Consider the following 18,439-nt stretch of genomic DNA (forward strand, 5'->3'; position numbering starts at 1 on the left):
AGTGTCTTAATTCAGTTGCTAAAATGTTTACGTTGATGAAATGTTATTATTAATTTTGCATCAATTTAAGGAAATCCTGTTTAAAATAGGCTACACTACTAGTGTTGTGCTGCAACAATAAGTTATTGTCAGTGAAAACCAGGTCTCCACTGGTGGTTTTCCAAAATTCATGCAGGACCTTTGTGAATGGGTGATGATAAGTTTCCTGCAAGGGAAATGCTCTTCAGTTACCTGCGGGCACTGAAGGGAACCCTGTGGGTGACCCTGATAGGTCACCCAATATGGGGAAATATGTCTTTATTATAAAAGAATAATTTTTCCCCTTTTTTAATTAAAGCTGGTTTATCTCATGTTTGGGGTTTATTTTGTGTTTTCAATTAAAATAGGAAAATGCAGACCTGTCTCAAGCCTTCTAGGCCTCTCTAGCTTAAACTTTGCAGAGTTGAATCATTAAAAGATGATGAGAAACATGAAAGTAAACAGGAGCAAGTCATATGCAGTAAGGGCTTACGCAATTAGCCATGAATAGCAAAGATGATCATCATGAAGAATGAGTGTTCAGGCCTGTGAATCATCCCTGGTCCAATATAAGTTATGAGTCAAATGATGTCTGGACTGCTTTGTGTTCTATATAGTATTTATATGCAAATCATGTTTTGTATTTTCACAGTTGTATTCTGAATGCAGCGTGACTAACCAGCTAAGGAACTTCCCAACCCAGAAATATAAAGGAAGAAGTAGGCCTTTTTTCTTGGCAGTGTAATAAAAGCTGAACTTGACTGTTTGTAGCCTGAAATGTATGACTTCTTCATTTCAGTCCTCTTTTGTATGAATAGGAATGTTTGGGTTTTTTTATTGTTAGCATTCTTTAGTAAAATCCTAAACTCTATTTCTCTCGCACACACACGCTTGATGCCCAACATGCTTGACCTGTACTGAGGAAGGCAAGCCAAGAATTCAGAGCATCATCTTCCCTTTCCTACTCCTGGTCTTTTAAGGAATGCAGGGAACACGGATGACGTTGTTTCAAACCTTCATAGGCTAAATTATGTTTTGGTTATGAAGAACAGATGACGATGCTTCTCTTGGTGGTTGGCGAGTACAGGCCAAGTGTTGAACTTAAGGAAATATCCCAAAATACAGCAGTGGGTTGAAAGCTCTTGCCAAGTTAGGTATTCATTTATGGAAGAACAAAACCAAAACGATTCTACCCTGTCCCCCTAGTCAAAAGGATTTAGGAAGGTCAGGTACAGTAACGCTTCAGTGTTATAATCTGCTGTCTGTGAAGATAACCTTCATGCAGAAGTGGACATTAAACCTAAGAAGAAAATCCTCTCAATGCAGCTGAGGTTTAGAGAAAATTGTGTGGCCCCTTTTTAAAGGGACTAACCCCTTTGCATGTTGTATTAAGATAACCGGTGGTAGTTAAGGCTTTTCATCTGGTCCCTGTTTTTTGGGGTTTTTTTCTATGCAGCTGGAAAACTCCAGAATTCAGAGGGTACCTAATCTAGAGAATATCATTTCATATAGTCTGTCCTTTTTTTCTTATGTCAGCTTTTTCAAATTTATTACAAGGACTAGCGTTACATAACTTGGAGTTCACTTTCTGATATCAAAGTCCTCGTTGCTAAAATAAGCTGATGAGGAGCAGTTTTCTGTGATGGCTTTTTTCTGCTGCTTCCTGCATCTTTCTGATGACCTGAGCATGTTAATGCAGAGTGGGTGAGAACATGAACAGAAGGCACCAGGTCTGCTGTTCCACTCGTGGAAAACTCTCATTCTGTACTGTGTATTTCCTTAGTTCTCTCTGAACTGCACCCAGAGCCTTTGCAGGCCTTTCAGACTCTTCGTTGTATTTCTGTGCCTGTCTATTCCAGATGAGGAGAAAACAAACAAAATAACCTCTCTTCTAGCTGCTACTGACTAGAAGTTTGGAGTTTGCTTATAAATGTGGGTATGGATAGGAGGATTAAATATCCTGGCAACAAAAAGCTATTTTAGTAAAGCGTAGTCCTATCACCAGGTCGATGTAACATAGTTCTTTTGTGTGATGCTGGAGAAGGCAGAAATAAAATTCTTGTGCTCTGTCTGGAAAGAATTGGCATAATGGGCTTTCAGGATCCGGGCCCAATTAAATATTTTTCAGTGAGTAGGAAAGGAGAGATTGAATAATGCCTGAGAAGGATAAACGTTTTTGAATCAGTAAGCCTGAAACACTTGTCCCAAACTGAGGTGGGTAAGACAATCCCTGGCTTACTGATACTCATTTTTGATAAGTTTTTAAATGCAACACTTAAAAGTGCTGATACTTTGCCAGAGTTGGAAAAGGATGAACAGAAGGATATTTACGTATAAACCGTTTAATGCAGAGACAAGCTTCAAGCGAAATAGTGGTAAATCCAATACAGGGTTCAGTCAACAGAGAAATTGAATTAATGCAAATTGGCATGGTTTGATATGTTTTGAAATAAGAAAGGCTAAAAAAAAAAAAACCCCTCACTTTATTCTCTTTAGTGTTTTGATAAAGGTAACTGTATAAAAATGGTCCATTTAAGGCTGAAATTAGTAAGCGGGGCTTGCTTACCTTAAAACAGCCACACTGGATTTTTTTGCCACCCTCTCTGTCGGTCTTGTCTGTCGTTCAGATGTGAAGTAGTCATGTAACAGCTGCTGAACCCTTGTGGTTCATGGCCCAGCACAGTAAGCTAAACCAACACAGAAAGCTAAACCAACACCTACTTCCGATTGCCTTGGTAGTCGGGCAGTAATCTACAGTGGTTTAGGCAGCTGCCACTTGAGCCCCTGAGCCCTTCTGTGTTCCCTGGGTGGGAACCTTGTGGAGGTGGGTAGGGTAGAAAGCTAGGAGCAGACACTGGTTTCTACCTTTACCTATCGACAGTGACAGGTTTTGGTCTCTATTGTTCAAAAGGCACAGGGTAGGGTTTTGGAGTTTCTGAAAAGAACAAGACTAATTTGTTCTACAAAAGTTGTTTTATAAAAATCATATGTTCTGGTAACTGGTAGTAGCTTTTATGTATGAAAGAAATAGTAATGGGAGTCTGAAATATTTTTATAAGGAGATTTAATATATCACATTGTTTGGGTCCTTACCTAGAACCTCTTTAGGGAATATTGAGTCTATATACTTATTGTTTTCAAATTTAAAAAGTCTGATGAATTAAAAAAATGTAAGTTTTCAGAGAACTTTGGGGGTTTTGCCTATCTTTGAAACTGAAAAGAGTACATCTAACTTCCTGATTTCTGGGCAGTTGTTACTGTTAGAGTTTTCTTAATGTAGAAAAATGCATATCTAAATCTTAATGGTACCTTTGTGTAAATTTAGGCCTCTCATAAATTTTTATTTTAGGGTGTAAGAGAGTCATATTCAGCTTGAAATTCTTCTTTGATGTGTCTGTTCTTGCAAGCTGCTGATTTGATAAAGCATGAAATTTCTTGTCATAATTTCACCTTATGTTGACAGTAGATGGGGAATAAACCTCTTAATTATATGAAACATGGGTTAGGGTAGTAGGAGACCTAGATTTTAGGTGCATCTTACAATGAGGGAATTAAATTTCAGAGTTTCTGTATTTTAAGAGCATTATTAATACAATCATATTCAACCTACATTTCTCCCTTCGTCCTTTGAATAATGACCAACCACTCTGTGAACAAGAAACTTCTTCAGAAGAAAAGGGAGCTTGACTGAAGCATAATAGTGAACAGAATCACTAGGTTGGAAAAGACACATCGGATCATCCAGTCCAACCGTTCCCATCAATCACTAACCCATGTCCCTCAGCACCTCGTCCACCCGTCCCTTAAACCCCTCCTGGGAAGGTGAATCAACTCCCTCCCTGGGCAGCCTCTGCCACTGCCTAAGGACCCTTCCTGTGAAAAACTTTTTCCTGATGTCCAGCCTAAACCTCCCCTGGTGGAGCTTGAGGCCGTTCCTTCTCGTCCTGTCCCCTGTCCCTTAGGAGAAGGGGCCACAAAGAGGACATCACAAAGATGGGTTGTGTTGCATGTCTCATGCATTTTCCCTTGGACTGGGTGAAATGCAAAATGTGTATTAGAGCCTGGACTTCTTCCTCTTCCAATCTCCACTGTAGCAGTTTCCTACAGGGAAGCGGGAAGAGTCATTCTTGATTCAGCTGCTTCTGGCCCCAATAATCTTGAGTAGCTTGGTGTGTGTGTGCAGTGGTGCAGCCTCAGGCTGGTGGGACCCAGGCAAACTTTTCTCTGCACTCCCTTGGACTGGTTACTGATTAGTACTAATGTGAATGAGGTGATACGTGGCTGTTAATCTAGTCTGACTGAGAGCGTCCAGAGTTGGCTCCTTCCCTAAGGGAAACATTTTGACCATTAAAAAATATGAGAAGGGGATGTGGCAATACTGTCAGTTTCTGTTGATGCCACCAATTCTCCATTTAAAAATAAAGTTTGTGGGTTGAGTTGGTTTTTTTGCTCACTCAGGGATTAACTCAGGGTTAATTCTGGAACCTGGACTTTAATCTGAAGTGCCTGGTTTGAGGCTATTGGTAAAAACCTACTTCCAGAAGAGAGGAAGATTTTAATTTTGAGGGTGTTAGGTCAATGTACATGGAATAGCTTGTGTGTAATGGAGCTTTGTGATTTCACTCTGCTGCGAAATGTCACAATGTTCAGCATCAGAAAGCCTAGGCTGCTTTGTGGTCATACATCACCTTTGTCCATTTCTCCTGTTTTAAAATTAAATAATGATGTTTTTTGTGAAATGGCTTTGGCATTATTTCAGGAGGAAAAGTATACAAAAATAAGTACAGTATTCTTCTCTATGGAGGTTTAGGAGTACAACCTTGGATTTCTGATACACTAAGTCCAGTTTCTTCCTGTACAGTGAGCTAGACAGGGATGTTGTTAGCCAGCAATTGACAAATAAGTTACACTCATTTGTTCTGTGTCAGCGTTGTGTTTTAACCTAAATATTTTTCTTGTTCTTGAGTGTTCTTCCCTCCCTAGTAACAAAGTGTACCTGTCCTTACAGACTTTACTGTGCTGATGCAGCAAGGGCAGTGTCTTCTCAAATGAGATACCCTCTAGTCCCCTGATCTCTTAGCATCTTTCTCTGCACCCACTAAATTAACTTTTCTTACCCTAGTCGTTATAAAATGCCCTGATGACTCTAGGGATCGTGTTTGCTTTCCTCGTGCCAGTCTCGTGTTGGCAGTGCCTGGTTACCCTTCAGGGTGGCTGCTGAAAGACCTGAGTTGCTTCTCCCACCGGCTGCTTCCAGGTGATGAAGTTCCTACATGAATGACCTTACACTGTTATGTTGTTTAATAACACCCTGTTTTTACTGCTCTGTTTCTCAGTTCAGGAAATTCCTTATCTATTGGATGTAGTTCTCTGACTTTGTGAAGCCTCTTGAATATATGGGAGCGAGTTTTGATGTCAGTTCTTGTGCCAAGATCAGTGATGAAATGTTTAAAAATACGTGTTGCAGACTAGTTTGGGGGGAATTTTGCTAACAACCTGCCTCCAGCCCAACAATTTGGCTTTCAGGACTCCCCACTGTCATTGTCTTCAAGCTACACCTTACCCACGCACAGTTTTTTCAGCTGCAGTTATAGTAGAGATGCACAAGTTTTACATGTGGCCTTGTATTACACCTCAGCGCAATTGAGATAGGTGAGATCCTTGATTTCTAAGAAGTACTTTACTGTTCACCTCAAATACATGGTAGTCATTTGTTTACAGGCAGCAAAAAGAATTATTGTGTAAGGGAGATAGGCATGTGTACACGTGCCCTGAAGAACCCTAGGTGTCTCAGCCCGTGGGGTGGCACTGGAAGCAGATGCCCAGGTGTCTTGCAGTGCGTTGTGAACACGAGACTGGCTGCCTGCAGTCCAGTTTTCACTGAGGATGTACTGACTGCAAACACACTTTGCTGGAACCTTACTGTGCTTCCAGAATACATGAAAATGCACGCTTGTTTTTTCACCCTCTCTAGGAGCTCTTTAAAGTTCATGCCGTATCCAGTGTGAACGCCCCGATAGGGAGCAGCTGCCGGGTGTTGCTGTGGTTCCTGCTGGTGCAGGTGGCTTTATGTCAAGTGCCGGGGCAGCCAGCAGTGCTGCAGTTGGGCAGTGCTGGCTCCTGCAGGGTGCCAGACTGGCAGGAGTGAGCTTCTTTCTGCCTGTGGCTGTGTCACTTATTGCCCATTTGGTCATCTATTTAACAAAAAAAAATGAAGGCGTTTTGGATTACCCAGCTTGTGGTAATTGGTTGACTCATTTATTTTGTTTTTTATTTCAAAATTCACAGAATGAAGTTGGGCATTTGAATAAATCAGGAAGTGACTCCTAGTACGAGGCAGAATGCTGTCTTTTAGTGGTGATGTCCTACTTCCATGTTACAAAAATAAAACACACAACATGAAGCTGAGGAAGTTGGATCAGGAGGGGGAGAACACAAACCAGACTTCTGCTTCAGAATCTGGATTCTTACTCGTTTAACAACACAAGTTCATATCACCTTATTTTGCATTTAAAATACCAGAACTGTGCAGTTCTTTTTACTGTAGCTCCTCCCCTTATTAATTTTTCTCCATTTTCTTCTTTGTGTGTATGTGTGTTTGTTAATTTGGGTAATTATTCTAACTTCCAAATTCGTGAGTGAAAATTTCTTAGTCAGGAGAGGAAATGGAAAAACTCCTTGTTTTTTAGCGTTACCTGCCCTTCCACAGTAATAATGAATTAAAACAATGAGAGGAAAAAAATATTCTGTATAGAATCTTAAGTGCATGTCAAATACATGGCACACGACAGTTCTGTAAATTAGATGTAAATGAATGTGTGATCTACTTGAGTCGCAACCAACAGATTCTATAAATATTACACTACAATGCTGATTTATGAGAGCTAATGTGAAAATGTTTCCGCTTGTATCTGCTTTTTCTTGGGCTTGTGCAGAAATGTCCGTGCAGTATGAGTTCTCCAAGGAAGTGTGAGCTACAGCTGTTGGTTTTATGAATAAAAGAGTAGACAAAAGAGGAAATTGAACAGAAGCGGTCTGCCCTTTTTCATTACGATGATGATTATCATTATTGTTATTATCATATTCTTTTTTTGTTACGATGTTCTTTGACAGTTCTTCACCTTTTAGGAGAAACAGCCTAGTGGTAAAAACACAGAATTTACAGAACAGAGTAGATGTTTCAGACTGCCTTTGTTTCTCTAAAAATGAGTTTTCCAGTAAAGCATGACCAGATTTTGCAAAAGGAATTTGTTGGTGATTTTTTTTATTCAGCTTATTTGTAGTGTCATGGAAATCGCAATTCCACAAGCAGCAGACTGCTTCTTCCTTCTCCCATCTTTGATGACAGGTGCTTAGGGCATGAAGATTTGCTTCTATAAAAGGAAATAAACTCATCATATCAAATGCACTGCAGCTTTTGTTATTATTCCTGTCTTCAATGGTAGATATTCTTAAGTTCCGTTGAGTTTTCATTTAAAAAGATTAAACATAATTTTCAAAATGGGGAACTAAAACCTTTTTGAATAATTTAACCTATTTTTAATAAACTGGTTAATTCTATGAAGATTCATCTGGAAGGGCAAAGTTGATTACATGAGGAGTCACACAAGCAATAAGGTCAAAGGTTTAGTGAGAGAATACACAAAAAATGCTAAGTAAGAGCTTTTAATTGTTTCGTATTTTCCAAAGTACTTCAGTAGCAGAGAAAAGGAATGTTGTTTCACAGGCTTTTTATATTTTTTTTCCTGTGATCTACAAGCTGCATACTTAAATTCCTGTCGTGATATTGGAAGGCTAACTTGTACATTTATGAAGTGCTAGGACTCCTTTTATTATTATTGAATGGCTGTTTTAGCTGACTTATATTTTTAAGATGAAAAACTTTGGTTGGTTTTTGGTTTGGAAAGCAGGAAGCAACTTTAATTTTATAATTGGAGTATTTGTTTCTTTCTCCATTGTAATGACTGAACAATTGTGATGGTGTTCTAGAACTGTGCTACAATATCAGAAAAATAATATGGGATATCTTGATATCAAAAATAGCCTTTTATCTCTTTATCCTACTGTGTAATATGACCTCTTCTTGTGTTTGAATTTTTTTTAAATCTTTCTGATGTGGAGGGTATTTTTACAAAAGGCTTGATTACTAATACATTAGATGCTTTTTTTTCCTGTTAAAATCCCTCAATATTTACTGTTTGCCTTTCATGCAACATCTCCTTTAGTGTGTGCTGTTCCTAGAAAATTTGAACATCTGTGACTATATTGCATTTCATAGAATAAGCAAGCAGTCAGCATGTTTTAGGGATGGTTGATGGTACTTTTTGTCTTTCCAAAAATCATTAAATATGTTCTATAATCTGTGTAGTTTTCCAGTGTTACAACTGAAATGCTAATAGTAAGGATGCTTTTGCATGACACTGATTTTCCTTCGTGTATTCTGCCTTTCCATAATACCTAATGTAATTGTTAATGAACATCTTTCTTTTGCCTTAATCATGTGTGTCAAATGGAAGCCCACTGAAAAAAAGTCTTTGAACTGGCATTAGTTCTGGACATTAATAGTGTTAATGGGTTTAAATTAAATGTTTAGAAAATGTGTGGTTAGATAAATTAAATTGTTTTTTTTCCTAAAATATTAAAATTCAGTATTTTCTCTTACTTTTTTTTAGGGCTGAGGGCAGCCCAGGATGGCCGCAGCTTCATATGATCAGTTGTTAAAGCAAGTTGAGGCATTAAAGATGGAGAACTCCAACCTTCGGCAAGAGCTAGAGGATAACTCAAATCACCTAACAAAACTGGAAAACGAGGCATCTAATATGAAGGTATTGCAAGCTCCATGCCTTTTTGCACTGCCTTTTGTGTTGCAGACCGGTAGTTGCTCAGCAAGTTTTGTGTGCTTTTAGGTTCCTTCAGAAGTCTTCTTTTCAGGCTGTGTAGGGGAAAACTATCAAATCCACTTAGTGAAGGTTGTTTTTTTTTTATTATTTGGAAACTGGAACATTTCAAAATAGGTTTTTAGAAACAGCTTCCAGTTTTCAGAGCTTCTTTTCTGGTCTGTCATGGTAAGCACTAGCTAAAACCAGTGTTTTAGCACTGCTCTACTTACCAGCAGGAAGTCCAGTCTGCTGCCACGGTTTGACAAAGCCAGTATTGTTCAGCTTTTGAAAACATGGAAGAGACTGAAGGTTCTCAGTGTTCTAAGCTAAGTTGAAAAATTTAGGCATTACTACAGTTAGAGTATTTAACATCTGAAAAGGAAAAGTTCATTTTAAAAATAGACCACGAGTTCTCCAGCCACTCCTAAACCCGTAATTCATCCTTAATTTCACCAGGATCTGTCCATCTGGTGTTCGTTGGCTAGGTGTTGGCCTTCAGAACCACCTATCCAAGAGGAAACACTAGGCTCAGCTGGAATTTAGATGGATTTTGATCAGTAGGAAGATACATACACGGCTGCATCCATGTGACCCACGACACTGAACAAGGCAGAATTTCTCAAGCATTTTAGCTGCATTGATGCGTTGCTTTCCCTAAGCTGACAAATCCCGCTGCATTTTGCTGACAGCCTGCATAACCAGGCTGCTTTTGATATAAGATGGCTCAGAAGTTGCTGGTACCTCTGCATATATTGCTGTATTGGGCTGGCATATTCTAGGTGTTAAACAACACTTGGATGTCCATCTCCTTGCTCTCTGATCGTCATATCACAAACTTACTGTTCCTTTATATCTAATCTTTAATTTCTTAACTGTGGTAATCTGATTGATACAGTAATGAACAATGCTTTGAACTGAACTTCCTTATCTGCAGCATGTAGGTTGGTATCTGTATATTTCCTGTAAGAAGAAAAATTTTCTTGTGTTCTGAAGCACTGTTGTTAGTTACAACACTTAAAAGAAGCACAATTTTTTCAGATACGTTTAATCTTTGCATTGCATTTGTAAAATGAAAATGGCTCTGCTCCCTTAATTGAAGTTATTGTCCTTTACACCAAGTACTTGAAACAGTGGTTGGCATTGGCAGCTGTGGATAGAAAGATTGTTTGATTATGTATCTGAAATCTAGCTGTCATTTATACTGTTTTTCTTCCGTCTGTGTCACTGCAGTCTAAAATGAAGGAGGGAAGAGCAGAGGAGGTGATCTGCCTCAGCTGAAAAAGGAAGAGTGAAAATGTCTTTTTTCCCTTCTTTGTCCCCATACAAGTTTATTTTTTTATTTAGCTGTTGTGCAGGTAATTAAATTTCTACTAACGTAGAGTCAAGACTAGCTGTATAGGCTTAGGCTGGCTCTGGGGCATTGATTTGGGATGTGGAACAGGTTTCCATCCTTACTTCAAACTTGGCAGGCCAACAAATGGAAAGTGGCTCTATTGCGCTCCACAGAAGAGCATATCTAAATCTATCGTAAAAACCTCAAATATCAAGCTCAGTATGGGTTTCTGGGGGGTTGGGGTTGAGGGGGGGAGTTGTTGAGGTGAATTTGATTTTTTTGTTTTAAACCATATTCTATGAACAAATCCTAATCAGCTGTTCTTCATGAGTGCTTGGTCCTGCACATGAACCCAAGAAGTGTTTCTTCCCCTTGCTTGTTTCAGGTGTGTTTGGAAAGGGTCAAAACTTAGCTTGGACTTGACTTAAACCTAAAGGATGATATAGGAATGATCTTGGCGTCTGACTGGAGCCTGTGGGTGCAGTTTGGGGATCACTGCAGGATTCTCTTTAGTCAGAAGATAATTGTAGTTTTGCAAGCTTTTGGAGAAAGTATGTGGTGGCTTTGTTCCAGTGCAAGAAGGTTCATGGTTTCTGTGGTTCCAGTGCCATAATTAGGGATAGTTACAAGAAAAGTAATTAGAAAAACAAGAGCAGCGGAGTTTGAAAGCCCTTTGGCTACCATGTAAGTAGTTAAGACTCCAAATATTTTGGAAAAGAAAGTGTTCTTTTGGGGTTATCTTAAGTGTCACAGGACTCTTAGCATTCCCTCCCACAAAGTAAAATTCCAACTGTTAGTGGGAGAAGGGGAGTATCAGTGGGGAAAACAAGATGTAGTTCAATGGCAAACATCACTGTTCTTGCATCGTGAATTTTGATCTGTGGGCTGGTGCAGAAATACCTCCTGCTGATTCTTTGGACTGTTAATGTTTGCTTGTGTCTCCTCTTTTGTCTTAAATTTTATTGGTTGTGAAAGGCAATAGTTAGGAAAGGTGTTTTAGAGGTAGAATTGTATGTTTAAAGAAATTGATTTTGGAAGTAGAAGTGTTAAAATGTTGGGTAAGTGGGCCTCATCTTTGTAATCGCTCCATTTCAGAAATGTAAGGTAATCATACTGGAATTAAAAGCTTAACGTGAGCTCATCTTGCACATGTATTTATTATAAACTACTACTGACCTATATAAGAATGCCTGAATGCTTCACGTTTAGAGCTAAATTTAATATTTAAAAGTGAAAACTGTCCATTTGCTGTCCAGAAAACAATGTGATGGGTAAAGAAAGATAAATGTGGTAACAGAGGTGCCGAAATGGTTAGTAAAACAGTGTCCACTTTGATTTTTAATTTGTGTTGTTGTAAGGATTAACTGTTCAAACAAAAGAAATCCCTCAGAGTATTATGACTAACTTGGGAAATTCAGTTGTTACTGTTGGCTTACTGTCAGATGAAATACAGCAGTTTGGTATGGTGAAATGTTCTCTGTAAATCAACAAATATGCTGTTTGATGGTCAATGAAATAATGATGTTGGCCCAAAAATGAAGAGAAACAGTTTGTGTCTAGAGGTAGATAGTGACTGTATAAAACACAGGCTGTGGAAGAGTTTAGGAAAAAATGAATGTAGTTTTATTTGAACTCAAATTTCAATTTGAACTGTAATTTCATGAAGAGACAACAAGCAGTCCAACATCAGCTAGTCTATTTTTGCATGTAAATACAAGGGACTTTTAGTCACGAAAAGACCTCAATTTTTGAGACAGATACTGCCAACAAAGGCTTTTCTGCCTTTTCTGTAAAAGTCAAGTATTTTTCTGGATGGCATATTTTCTATTTATGTCATAGCTAATTATTATCAGCATTTTTCTCTGTATATAGAATCTTGGGGGAAATAGGTATATGTAACTTAATTTCAAGTACTCAAGAAGTAGCAAGAGAGTAACATTTCATTGATTTCCACACTCTCTCTCTGAGTGCTTGCATTTTACGTTCAGTGAGTAATGCGTGTTATCTTGTGTAAGAAAGCCATCTTTGTTATATATGACGCTCTGCGGGCAAAACATTGTCTTTCATCTTCATATAGTGCACTTAAAATTATATTCTACATATGATTTTCCATCTTATTGTGTTCTCTTATTGTCCTCTGTATTGTGTCCGCACCTATCGGTAACAAAACAGGGAGGCTTATGTTCTCGAATATTATGAGTTTCTTATTCCAGGGATTTTTATAGTTTTTTTGGTTTGAGGAAGATGTCTTTTTTGTCCTTATACATAGGTTTTATTTTTAATAATTTTCTGTGGTTTGGGTCTGAGGTTTTATTTGTTTGTTTTGAGGAATTCAGATTTAGAACACGAAGTCCTAGGGAACTAGCTACTGCGATGTCCTGTGCAAGTCCAAGCAGTGGTTTATTCTTGACACAGATGGTGTTTGTGGGTTTCTTCCACTAATTAGACATCAGGGTAATAAACCTTGTGATGTTATTAAGTTGGATTGGAATGAATTTTGACTAGATAATAAATGCAAGTGCTAAGATATTTTGGGGATTTTTATTTTGAATGCGTACGTACAGTTTTACAGGAAAGTAATTTAATGCGGTTGCAAATGGAACTTTAAGTCTGTGGAATACAATATTCCAGATTTTTTGCAGTGTTTTACTTAGTTTTGAGGTTGATTAATTATTACTCAAGCTTAAAGATAAAAGGTTTCTAAAGAAGATGCCATGATACCTGTTTTTCATCTTGTTTCTGTCATGATGGTTTTGTGAGAATATGGGAAAGCTTCTATCATATTAGAATTGTCGTAATTAAATATGATTAAGCTGCATTTGATTTTACCTGCAAATTTAACTTCCTAGAATACCTTTATGTGTCTGTTTCAAGGGATGAATATCCAAATCCTTACCAGGAATCTCAGACAAACTAGCAAGTTAGCAACTTAATGCTCACAGTAGCATGTTTGTTTGATTAAAAAGAGGGGATCTGAAAAATGTGCTGCTTCCAACTTGAAGTCGGTTAGCATACATTTGCTTATAAAAATAGAAGATGATGTTTAGCATGTTCCAGGAGCAGGCTGGATTGCAATGTTTTGACCCTCAGTTATACTTTGACATAAACACTTTGTCAGCCTTCTACTAAGTAGAAATTTGTGATCTATAAGCCATAAGAGGACTAAAAAAAAAGAGAGAGAGAGCGCTGCTCCTTTACATGAGATATACCAACGGCTGAATCACGTCCTTTTTTAGAAGTTCACATGTACAGCAACATAGAATTTTAGATACTCTTTATCCCCCTTGCCTGAATTTTAGTGTTTGCTTTAAAATGGCTGCTGAGGCATTCTGTCTTTTCAGAATGTGTGACTGCTTTTATCAGATGTCTCCTCGATTAGGTAAGCAGGTTTCTTTCTCTCCAAACCCCATTTTATGGTCATACTATCTGTATAGCCACCAAATACTGGTATTTAATCTTGGAAACCTACTTTATTCTGATCGGCTGCTTGTGATCATCAGTGTTTAGTGATCCTCATTGTAAAGTACAGAAAGTGCTAGGAGATTTTTCTAACCGGCTCAAGAAATTTTAGTTCTATGTGTCACGCTTTGTGAAGTAGAATTCAAAGCCTAGCATGTTCATGGGGACCTCTGATACATACAGCTTAGCGGTCTAGTCACGTGCTATATAGATGGGTAGTGTCTCCAGCTATCAGTATACAAGGTTCCCTGAATAGATAGTAGATAAATAAATTTCTTGGACAGCAAGTTTTGCAGTCTTAAGAAACCTAAGAAACATTTTTCTTCAAAAGTACCAAAAATCATACATTTTGCTGAGGATACATACTGTGTCAGATAACAAGATTTTGCCATCTGTTTCCAAAGGGAGAGCTTTTAGCCTTGTCTTTCATTTTCCCTTTTTCCTTTTATCATTGGAGAAGAAATTTTTAATTGGTTTCACACACATTAAAATGTTTCATTAATGTCCTAGTGAGATTTCTGCCATGACCTATGTTTTTTTCCAACATATCCTTGAGTTACGTGGAAAAAGAAGAATGAGATTTTAGTTTGAGTGGTTATTTTCGGTGTGGTGAAAGTGAACAGGGAGCATGAGGAGTTCCAGAAGAATCTTGTGGTATTGTGTGACAGAATTGTATACATGAGAAATAATTCAGTGCTTCGAAGCATAGACGAGTCACCACAGAAAACACCCTTAACTGTGTATACATAATGAGGGGTTCTGAATTAGCATGGCAAAAACATAGAAAGAGGTCTTAGTGATAATGCTGTGAATGTCTGAAAATGTCAGGTGTTTTTCATAAGTTGTCAGGCTAGTGGTTAGTTTGGATCTAAAAAGTCAGCCTGATATCAGGAATTACTGAACATAGATAGGGAAATGGAAAAGCTGTTATTATGTCAGTATAGACACATGCTGCATCCAGAAGTGAGTCCTGTTCTGATAAACCTCCTCAGGAAGGATCTACTGGAATTAATATAGGTGCAAAAACAATTAAGTGACATGAAGAGCATTAAGTGGCGTGATTGAATCGAAAGGGACTTTTCAGGTGGAGAGAGCTGGAGGAGAGAGAAGGGGACAGGATGGGAAGAGGATTGTTGGGCTCTAGAAGATCATAAATAGCATGAGGAAAGCTAATAGGAAGTGATTAGTTTCCCTCAGTACCAGATCTAAGGAACATCAAATAACGTTATCAGACAGCTAGTGGAAAACAAACAAAACAAGATTAGTTTCTTGTCGATAAGTCTTTGCCATGGAAGCATTTGGGTGCCGGAAGAATTGATCAGGAGGTAGTACCACTGGAGACGCGGTTTCAAGAAGTCTGCAAGTGAAGCCCGGTGGGAAGGCGGGGAGAGGACGAGTGAGAGAAATGAACAGTAGGCTTTGTTTTGTTCTTGTATCCTCACTAGGTTCCTGCTGTTGAAGGTGAGACGTTTGTGTGAATGGGTGTTTAATCTGACTGAGTGTGAATGACAGCATTTCCTCATGGTTCTGTTTTGGTTTGTTTGGCTTTTTTTTTCCTGGCTGAGTTATGTTCCCTTGAGAAGGACAAAGAGGAATTTCCTTCCTTTCTAAAATCCCAAACCTTTAGAGATTGAAGAGGGCAGTGGCTTGGGTGGAGTGAAGGAAGAAAGTTGACAGCAGCAGCCTGGGAGCCCGTGACTGGAAAGGGAGCCTGTGCTAGAGAAGGAAGCAGACACCTCGCTCTGGCCAGTGATGGAGGTTTTGCTTGGACCAGCAAGCACTCCGCAGTTCACCTCTGCCCTGCTAAGGTACAGTTCGCAGTGAGGAGGTTGTACAGAGACTCAAAACTAGCAACTGAAGGGTCTGGTCAAGTAACTTTATTTTTCTCCATTTAAATGGTTAATATTTAAACGTAAAGGGTTAGCTAATTATCCTGGTTTATGGTTTAGCTTTTGGTTTTCTTTAAAAGCTTCAGTCTTCTTGGGAGACTCAACAGAAAGTGTTAATGAGAAGGTCTAAGAGGGTTCACCACAAAGCTCTGGCCACCTGAAAAGTAGTGTGGTCCCCAGTGCATTATTTTTTATGTTCCTGGAGAACGCTTTAGCAAATATTTTCAGGAAGGAAATTTACGTATGTCAATTAGGACATATGTGTGACAGTTAAACTTCAAAAGTCCTGTAAGAGGTCACAGTAGGACAACTATGTTACATTAGAAAGTGGTAGGTGTCGAGTGGTGGGTTTTGGTGGGTTTGGGATTTTTATTTTTTTTTAAGGAAACCAGAATTTTTAAATTATCATATAAGTATCCAGAGAAGCTGAATCATTTAAGTTGTCCCTATGATCCCAATTTCCTTCCAGTTTATGAAGCAGTTACAAGGCATCGTGGTCAGCACTCTGCTGCTATGGGGCTGTGGACACATTCCGTTTTTTATTTTGCTGTATCTTTTAGTTCTGGCCTTCCCCCCCGCCCTCTTCCAAGTTTGGCCTGTGGGTGCCTGGCTTACAGCTTTTTGGGGAGGAATCCTGTTTACCTGGATACAGACGATAGTGGAAGAAACTTCTTTTTCTGGTTGCAGCTAGCTGTAGTTGAACATAAATTTTCCCTCCTTAATTAGCCTGTTTATCGCCAGCCGATGAGAACCTTCTAGCAAGCTCTTCATTTGCTCATTGCCATGCAAGTCGCGTCCCTCGGAGAGTGGTTGCCTGTGTTGAATTTGCCCTTGTCTTGGCATTGTTTCCGTGCGTCTTCCAGCCAACTCTAATGAATCAACTTCATTTTGTCTGTCTGATTCTTCAGTGTTCTGGTGGATGTGGCCAAAGTTAAGGGGGTTTTGTTGTTGTTTCTTTGTTCTCCTGGCTCTTAGGAATTATTTGTATGGTACTGTGCGCTCTGCTGACTTAACAGAACTTGTTTTTCTTCTCTAGACATCAATTTATTAAAGGTTGTTGTGATACATGCTCTGTCTGGCACACAGACAGTCTTTTTCTTGATTTCTTTGATACTTTGCTGAAATTTGCTGTGACCTGGATTTAGGAGTGCTTTAAGCAGGAATTTAAATTACAATAGACAATAAAGGGAAATATAGAAGGAACTTGAAATGTTTTGAAGAACGGCTTAAGGTGTAGGTGCGTATAAGCTTGTGTAATAAGTGTCCAGCTTTTAAGAAGGAAGCTATGGGAGGGAATCAATGACTCAAAAGCATAAATTAAAGAAATTCTGTGAAATTCTTGTTTGTATCAGTTTTTAATAGTGGGGACATTGCAATGATCTGTTCTTTGCTTGTAGCACTAACAAAACTTGTGATTGAAATAAATTACAAGAAAGTAGTAGTCAGCACAGTAAAGTGTGTTTTTATTTTTATTTCCTGTTTAGATGAAAAAATAACCACCAAAAAAAGACTTAAACTTTAATTCGGTTTGCACACTAAAACATTATGGAAATGCCAGCTTTACAGTAAGTGATACCACCCTGGTTTCGTCAGCTGGTTTGTACATTCCATGGTACAATTTTACCTGTTCCACGAAAGAATCTTCCACAGTTAGCATGCTGAATGCTCACAGTAAGGATGAAAATACACTTTTGTATAAAACAGTGGTATTTTCTAATTTACCTCTGCAAATGAAGTCTTTAATATAATATGTCACATAGAGAGTCAGTTATTTCCCTGAAAGTTACTTTGTGACAGAAATGCAGTCTGCAGAAAAAACGGAACTTTTAAAATTTTTTTTGTTTTCAGTATTAAAACTAAAATTTCTGTCCTCTTCTGCTGATTGGATTTCTTAGCCAAACTATGTCTTCTTGATTAATCTGTGGTCTGACTGTGAGTGGATCTCACACACCACGGAAACTGCTCAGCTGCAGTCATCATCAGAAAAGCCGTCTGCAGATAGCTAAGCTAGTAGGAGAGGATTCAGTGAGAATTGAGAGATGCAGATCTCATCTAGCGCTGTAGGATCCTGGGCAGATGGTGCTCAAAATCCAGTTACAATCAGTACAACGTACCAAAATGTTTTAATTCAATAATAATGTATATTTTGCTTTCACAGTACTCGCATTATCTTTTGTATTCTGAATTAATATGGATTTTTAAAATTCACTGTAAGCTAACTGTCTTTATTTTGCGCACTAATGCATCGGCTAGTTGTAGAAATTTCACATTACAGCTATTTTATAAGGGAGAACTTTGAAAATAGTAGCGTAGGTACTGACGCTTAGAAGGTCAGGTCTTCTTCCAAATGGTTTACTGTATAGGCATTTGCATAGCAGATACGCATGTATCCCTGCTCTTGGTGGAAGCCTCTTTTAGCTTTATATTAGCCCTATTCTGCACAACGGGTGTGATAAAGATGGACAGAACATGGTGGCGCTTGTTTTCTTCTTGACCTAGCCGTACTAGGTTTCCATTTTTTAACTCAAGTCTTCATATATGCTTTATTTAACTGCTTGTATGAACAGTCTTGCTGTACACGATAACAGCTAGCCAGTCTAGTTTGGGAGTGAAAAGCTACATATCGTCTTAGACACAAAGGTTGTTCATCTGGAGAATTCTTTGGGACAAGTTGGCAGAGTATTAGCTGCAATCTTTTTGCTGCCTGGTAGTCTTCCGTTGATAATTGGCAATGCCTCTTTTGAGGCTACATTTCTAAAGATTTTGCTTTTGACTCATGAAATACTGTTTCAGTGTCCTTCAACAAAATCATCATTTGATGAACAAGTGGGGAGAAAAGCCTTTGATTCAGCAGTAAAATT

At 38.6% G+C, this 18,439-nt stretch overlaps 1 protein-coding gene across 1 annotated transcript in view; it reads left to right on the top strand.

The window, feature by feature from the left end:
• APC (APC regulator of WNT signaling pathway) overlaps positions 1-18,439 on the top strand; it is a 92,701-nt gene that overhangs the window by 23,809 nt on the left and 50,453 nt on the right. Inside the window, exon 2 of the mRNA XM_069880762.1 lies at positions 8,691-8,843. Coding sequence (XP_069736863.1) covers positions 8,709-8,843 — 135 coding nt within the window. The 5' untranslated portion in view covers positions 8,691-8,708. The remainder of the gene's footprint in view (positions 1-8,690; positions 8,844-18,439) is intronic.

Source organism: Phaenicophaeus curvirostris, chromosome Z, assembly GCF_032191515.1.
Source record: "Phaenicophaeus curvirostris isolate KB17595 chromosome Z, BPBGC_Pcur_1.0, whole genome shotgun sequence".
Taxonomy (NCBI): domain Eukaryota; kingdom Metazoa; phylum Chordata; class Aves; order Cuculiformes; family Cuculidae; genus Phaenicophaeus; species Phaenicophaeus curvirostris.